At 52.0% G+C, this 7,165-nt stretch overlaps 1 protein-coding gene and 1 pseudogene across 1 annotated transcript in view; one reads left to right on the top strand and one right to left on the bottom strand.

Annotated features, from left to right (window-relative positions):
• The window catches only part of NPLOC4 (NPL4 homolog, ubiquitin recognition factor), a 43,148-nt gene that overhangs the window by 10,911 nt on the left and 25,072 nt on the right, over positions 1-7,165 (top strand). Inside the window, exon 3 of the mRNA XM_004709104.2 lies at positions 6,621-6,797. Within this exon, the coding sequence (XP_004709161.1) occupies positions 6,676-6,797 (122 nt within the window). The 5' untranslated portion in view covers positions 6,621-6,675. The remainder of the gene's footprint in view (positions 1-6,620; positions 6,798-7,165) is intronic.
• On the bottom strand, positions 5,050-5,941 carry LOC101637976 (annotated as a pseudogene).

The following is a 7,165-nucleotide window of genomic DNA, read 5'->3' as shown; positions in this document are numbered from 1 at the left end:
GCTCTGTCAGTGGGGTTCCCAGGGCTCTGTCAGTGGGGTTCCAGGGCTCTGTCAGTGGGGTTCCAGGGCTCTGTCAGTGGGGTTCCCAGGGCTTGTTGTTTAGCCTTGTTTCGATTCCTCCTGCCTTCTTCACTGCACATGTCTTGCCGCTCCAGGACACAGTCTTAGAGCCAGGTCATCCCCATGGGCCTGCGCACACGTGCACACAAGTCTCAGAGTCATAGAGCTCTGGTTTAGCCCCCCTGCCCCTCCTCCCCCAGGCTTGGGTCCTCTCTCTGTCACCCTGCCCCATCATGTCCTGAGCTGGCTGCTGACCACAGTGCTCACAGGGGCTGCACTGCTCTAAGCTCCTACCCAGTTTCTTGGCCTCTGTCTTTCTAGCCAGGCTGGTCAGTGCTCCTCAGCTGGCATTGGGTCTTGGGCTGCTGGCGGTCCATCTTCTTGGGTGGGGTTGAGGACCCCCGCATTGGCCTTGCACCACCTAGTGTTGTTGTGAACTTCCTGGCAGTGTAAGGCTCTGTGTGGAGGGCGGATGAATTGGGATGGTCCTATGAAAAGGTCACTTCAGATTGTCACTTTATTGCCAGAATTTCCCCCACTCGGACCTGCTTACCATTTCACATGTGCCTGCAGCCTGCCTGTTGTCACAGTCCCGGTGCTTCGTTCTGCCACCCCTTGACTGCTTACTGTCTGTCTGACTCAGAGCTTGTAAAACTCCCTGCCATCAAGTCGATACCGACCCTGTAGGGCAGAGGAGAACTGCTGCTCTGGGTTTCTGGGACAAACTCTTCACAGGAGTCAAAAGCCTCATCTCTCTCCCAAGGAGCGGCTGGTGATTTTGAGCTGCTGACCTTGCATGACAGCCCAACACACAACCACTCCAGAGTGAGAGCTTGCACTTCCCAAGTTTCCCCTTTGGGAATCCTGGAAGATGCCCTGGCTTAGTTGCTTTTCCCGAGGTTTGTGTTTGCTTTGTTGGCCACAAGAGGGAGCCGTGGACCTAGGACGCTCTCGAGTCCGCCTCCAGTCCCCGCCCCCAGATGTAAGCCGAGCCACCTTGGGCTGCAGGTTCTCCGAGAATCCAGTGTTTGGACCATCCTCCGCCCTCAGATGTGCTGGTGTGTGTGGGAGTCTTGTGCCAGCCGGCTCACAGACTGGACGACGATCCGTTCCTGATCCTGGCACCAGCCTAGACCACTGTGACGCTTGGCCCACCCATCCTTGTGCCTGTGTGCGTGAGGGTTTGGGACCCTGGAACTTAGCAGTGTGTCTTAAAAGTATTTGTTGAAATTGATCTAGTAGCTGGGTCAGGTTTTTAAAGTTTACTATGTTTAGCTTTTGAGGCCAAACTTGAACGATTTCTAAAATTACAGATCGATGCCGATGGGTAGTTGCTGTGTCAGGGCCCCCGAGTCCGTTCTGAAGCAGAGGAAGACCCTGCCCTCTTCTGAGCCACCCCTGGATTGAGTCCCAGGCGAGACCACAGTGTAGTCTATCTTCTGCAATGCCTGCCTTCTTCTGCAGTGCCTGCCTTTTTCCCTTGACCGTGTACCAATTATCAAGCATGGTAGCTCTCCCGCGGCATGGATCTCCCGGGGGAGAAACGTAAGTAGGTGAGACAAACGAAGTCTTCCCATCCTTGCTCGTAAGGAGCATTCAGCACCAGTGTTCGTTCTTGTGGCAGGGCGTGATACTCCCAGCATTCTTTGCCAGCAGCAATCATTCAGATGCATCTCTTCTTCTCCAGTCGTCCTTACTCAGTGTCCAGTTTCCACGTGCACAGGAAGTGTTGAAAATACCATGGGTTTGGTCGGGCCCAACTTGGTCCCCGAAGTGACTTCTTTTCACTGCTTTAAAGAGGCCTTGTGCAGGGTTTCCCAACCACTGCATCATTCAGTTTTGTGACTGCTGCTTCCAGGAGCTTTGTGGCTCCAGGTAAACTGAAATCTGAAACGGCAGTCTTTCCTCCACGTGTGTTAGTGTTTATTGCCTATTGGTCCGTTTGGAATTTTGTTTTCTTTGAGTTATAATGCATACTAAAAGGTCCTTGAACTTCATCACCAAGTGCTTCGAGCCCTCTCTGCTTTCAGCAAACAGTTGTGTGAGCTGTATATAAAACTATATTAAGGAGTCATTTCCTCTTGAATTTGTCATTTCCCGCATAGTAAACCGTAAAATTGTTGGACTCACAATATCCCATACTAGTCTATTTTAGCGTCCTGATGTGTAAGATAACTGTCTTTATGCATTTCATCCCATTTAAACAACTTCCAATTTTCCTGCATTCACACGTCATTCACTCCACATTCCAATTACTATTGGATGTTTGCAGCTGTTTCTTCTCGTGCTTCCTCAGCAGAGGGAGATCCAGAAACCTCTGCTTCCCACAGGCCAGCGAGACTGTGGATGTTGAGGCGGTTGAGGGCCTTCCAACGAGGGGCTCGCCTGCCGGCACGGTAGACCCCACCCCACCACTGCTGCCCAGGAGCTTTCAGCGGCTCACCCCTGTTCCTTCTTCTTAGTCTTGCTCTTGGTCTGCAAGCTTCCCGAAACCTGTTCGCCAAAGACAACCCTGCTGGGACTTGAAGTAACAGTGACATAGCTTCCAGCAACACACAGGCAGTTCTCTCCAGAACCTTGGTGGCCTCTTGGATGATGCATTGGGCTGCTAGCCCCAGGTCAGCAGTTTGAAACCGTTAACCACTCCGTGAGGGAATGATGAGGCTTTCTACCCCTGCTAAGATTTACAGTCTCAGAAACCTACAGAGGACTGTTCCGTTCTGTCTTGTAGGGCCGTCACGTGGTTCCTCTGTCAACTGCTCCTGGGTTGGCAGTGTTTCTTTAGCTTCAGCTTGTGCTACTCGGTGGCACTGGATTGTGGTTTTGTCCGTTTGTTTCTCAGTTAATTGATAGTGAAGTGCGCATGCATGTGCAGTGTTCTTTAAGTGCGCTGCTGATCTGTCGTCTGTGGTTGAGTCCGTGGGATAACTTCAGTTCAGGGTGGGAGATTGCGTGAGTATGTCTGTAGGGGGGGTGGGCGCCGTCGAGTTGGCTCGGCTCCTAGCGACCCTGCACAGTCCTGCGCGTCCTCAGACGGTGGTGTTTGAGTCCGTTGGTCTCATTGAGGGTCCCCTCTGCTTTACCAAGCATGATACCCTTTTCTAGGAACTGGTCTCTCCTGACCACATGGCCGAAGTAGTTGAGTCAGTCTTGCCATCCTTGCTTCTAAGAGGCATTCTAGCTGTACTTCTTAGACAGATTTGTTTGTTCTTTTGGCAGTCCATGGGACTTGCAGTATTCTGCCGGATGATAGATTCAGGGTTCCCTGCCCTCTTTCCTCCAATATCAGTGAATCCAGGAAGTCTCGCTTTCTTGGGAAATGATGTTTTTTCCCTCCTATATTGTGGCAGTGGGGTACCATGCATTTCTCGGAATCTTACGGTGACTATGGTAATAGTTCCTGGAGGTGGTTACACCTGCAGCTTCTCTCTCTTTCCAGTTTCTGTGTCTCCTTGTCCTGGTGCTGCAGGCAAACCAGAGGGTGGTTGTATCCTGGATCAGGCTGAGTATTTTATAGCCAGAGGATGTTCTGGAATATCTAACTTACTTCTGGAAACAGGAATCTTGATTAAGGTTTGCCAGTTTTATCAGCCCTACGTTGTGGAAGAAAGCAGTGAGAAGGGAAGACAGACGGCTGGGTTGCAGAGCAGTGAGACCAGATAGGTTGGAGAGCGGCAGAGGAGCCTCTTTGTTTCCATGCGGCCTCGCACTGTCTGTGTTTCTGGACGTCTGCTCTTCTTTCCACTCGTGGCTCAGCCTGTGGCCGTCTGTTTCCACTCGTGGCTTAGCATCTGTTCTTTCAGACTTCTTTCCTGGGCGTGTATCTGCTGACAGAGTTAAATATTTATCATATGGCACTGCTGTAGTATTCTCTTCTTGAGCTCCTGTTGGTTTTCCTGTGCTACAAGCCACTGCTGCGGCACCACAGCCCACATTCCCTCTGAGCTGGTTTCCTTAGCTTCAGGCTGTCCTGTTAGACTGTGTCGTTAGTCCACAATGTGTGTCTGGTTGAGGGACGTGCAGGCGAATATTCCCTGGGCTACCAACGTCCTGAGCAAGGGCAGCTGGGATGCAGGGCTTTGACGCAAAAGCAGCGCAGACTCTAGTTTTCCCAATTTGGGTAAAGACCCGTCATGGGAATTGGAATGGGAAAGATGATGGTGGTAGAATCCCGTGAGCCTGAGGCCTGTCAGCGGAGTGGCAGGTGAACAAAACAGCCAGGCCACTGGTAGACACCGTGCACCAGCACTAGTAACCACCTGCAGTGCTTTGGCTATATTGCAGGGCAGGGTGGCGGGGAGATGGGGAGGGATTTCTGGGTGAGAAAACAAGATGTGGAAAGCGTGTCACTTTTGTAATGATATACGTGCCCCATAAACGCCTTGCACAGACACATGTGCAGTGAAGGCAGAGGAAACAGAAAGCCGTATGTGCAGTGGGTGCCATGCTTGCATGGGTGCTGACTGGAGGGCAGAAAGGAGAGGAGGAAACACGAAGGGAGGCTGCCCAGACCCAAAGCACACCGGGCTTCCCTGCTGGCTCCTAATGGTCAATGTGGGCAGGAGGTGTGCTGTGAATTGTAATTTTTTAATTTTTTTAAAGAAAGAGCAAGTTCCAGGAGTTTTTATTGTTTGAATAACAGCACACACAAAACCAGGCACAGAGCCGTCCCCGAGGAAGTGGTGCTCATGTTTCACTGGTTTCTGGCCTTGCTCCTTCATCTTCTACACATTTAGATATTTTTCTATTTATGCGATTAGGCATTTATTTTGATCACAAATACAATCCAAGTGTGAATAAATAATTGTTTTTTATCCTTTAATACGTCCCCCCACGTTCCTTTAAATAGAAAAAAAAAGGTGCTCAGTGCCTTCTCAGAGCCTCCAGGGCCGTAGTTGTCCCACCGTTGTTTTAAAAACAGACTGTGACTTGGTCTTCCCAAATCCTTCTTGAGCTACAGCTCTTGCGGCTAAATCCAGGCCGCGGTCCTTACTGGTATTGTCGATCGTCTCCAAAAGGGGAGGACGGTCACTGGGCTGAAGGCAACTGGGAGGGATCTTCCGCAAGCTGAGGACCACTGGGAAACTGCACGGAGGCACATCTTGTCAACAAGATACCAGCGCCTTCCATTAAAGCTAGGAGAGGGCCACCCATTGCCACGGACCCAACCATGGCCACTGGTCCATTTCTTGCCACCAGGATGGCTCCTGTTAGGTACCACTTGTGATGGAGTTCCAGGGGTCGTCTTTGTCTCGGACTTGAACCCTACTACAGTCAATCATGGAAAACAGACCTCCCCAAACTGCAAAACTGCCTCCCAACTGTGGGGCCTTGGTCTTAATCGCTGTCAGACTCCCTCGTAGTCTGTGGTTGACTCCCACTGGGGAATTCCGAAAACCTTTGATGGCTTGGAAGAGACTACCACCTATGGTGCCCAGTGTGCAGGCTCCACCCTAGCCGCCCACGATGCGCCCGGGCAAGGGGCTCACACATTCTCCCACACACATGCTCCTCCATCGTGACTCCAGCCGGATGCATGAATTGTAATTTAGACTCAAAACTGTACAGATCCTGCTGGTGCTGTCCAGAAGCACCCTGGGGTGGGACCTCTCAGGCACTGGCTCTGGCCCCACTTGGTCTGGAGCATTTTACTCTGGTTTGGGTGAAGTTTGCAGAGCAAATTAGCTTCCCTCTCAACAATTTACATACTCTGTGTGGGGATGTGAGTTGCAGTCCCCTCCTGTGGAAACACTGCACGTCCGTCCATCCTGGGTTCTCTGTTGTCCCTTTGTACATCTTCCTTGACCCCTCTGAACTTTGTTTTTGGCCAGATGCTGCCCAGCCCGTCTCCCACGGCTGATTGTCGCGCGGCGTAGGCCATTGCGCACGGTTGTTACGGTGTACTGATAGGAGCCCTGGTGGTGTAGTGGTTACAGGTTGGGCTGCTAGTTGCAAGGTCAGCATTTCGAAACCACCAACCGCGCAGCAGCCCGTTGAGAGTGACGGTCTGAGAAACTCAAGGGGCAGTTCCGCCCTGTCCTATGGCGTCGCTGTGAGTTGGCATCGACTCGGTGGTGAGTTTGTTTTTTAGCTGAAAGTCATCTCCTGGGGAGATGGGTATCTAAAAGCGAGAGCCCTGGTTCTTCTGTTAGTCTGTCAGACCAGTACGTCAGGCATTTTTTGTTCTGTACTTTGTCCCACGTGTCTAGGACCTTCCATGTGATTCCTATCAGAGGTTGGCAGTGGTCGCTGAGCTGGCTCGTTCTGGTTTCAGGCAGGGGAAGGTGGTGGTGCATCAATCCGTCCTGTGATCCAACTGTCCTGGAGTCTTTAATTTTCTTCACTCTCCTCAGCCCCTCACAAGTCGTGAGACCCAGGTTGCTGCTACTCACCAGAGTCGGAAGTGGAGCGTCTTCATGGACTGTGTTGCACCCCCTAGCCTAGATGGCCTCAAAATTCTGGTCCCAAGCCCTCAGTTCTTTTGGGGTGGTGTTCCGCAGACATTGGGGAGTCCCCGGGAGAGCCAAGGAGCCACCCACCTAACCTGTGCTTGCACACAGACACGGCGACCTGCTGTTCCTGTTCCCCTCGAGCCTTGCGGGGCCCTCCTCCGAGATGGAGACGTCCACCCTGCTGGGGCTGAAGGCCTGCGGGGCGCCCAGCGTGGTGGAGGACGAGATCGATCAATACCTGAGCAAGCAGGATGGGAAGATCTACCGGAGCCGTGACCCCCAGCTGTAAGTGTGCAGTGCCCTCCTTTGACTGTCCCTAGGCCCATACACGTGAGCCTGATGGGGCGGGATGAGCAGGTGCTTGGAGCATGGTCTTAGTGGTGGATGATGTGTACACTTTGACCATCTATATCCCGGCTTCCTATTGAATCTCATAGAGTATGTTTCTACATGTTCATTCACAGTGTGAAATTATTTGGACACGCAGAGGTAGGAAGGGTGGAATGGGAGGGGAGCCCTGGCCAGATGGTTACTGTGATAGACCCTGGAGGTACATGGTTGATACGGAGCCAAAGTGGGATTTAGGAAGTTCAGAGGAAGGGCCAGATACATGGAGCCTCCTAAAACAAGCTGCTTGGCATCTCACTTGGTGC

This window comes from Echinops telfairi, unplaced genomic scaffold (genome assembly GCF_000313985.2).
Source record: "Echinops telfairi isolate 266 unplaced genomic scaffold, ASM31398v2 ScPeMD7_7458;HRSCAF=8496, whole genome shotgun sequence".
NCBI classification, from domain to species: domain Eukaryota; kingdom Metazoa; phylum Chordata; class Mammalia; order Afrosoricida; family Tenrecidae; genus Echinops; species Echinops telfairi.
Note: the sequence above shows the minus strand (reverse complement) of the source record. Positions and strands in the feature narration are given on the sequence as shown.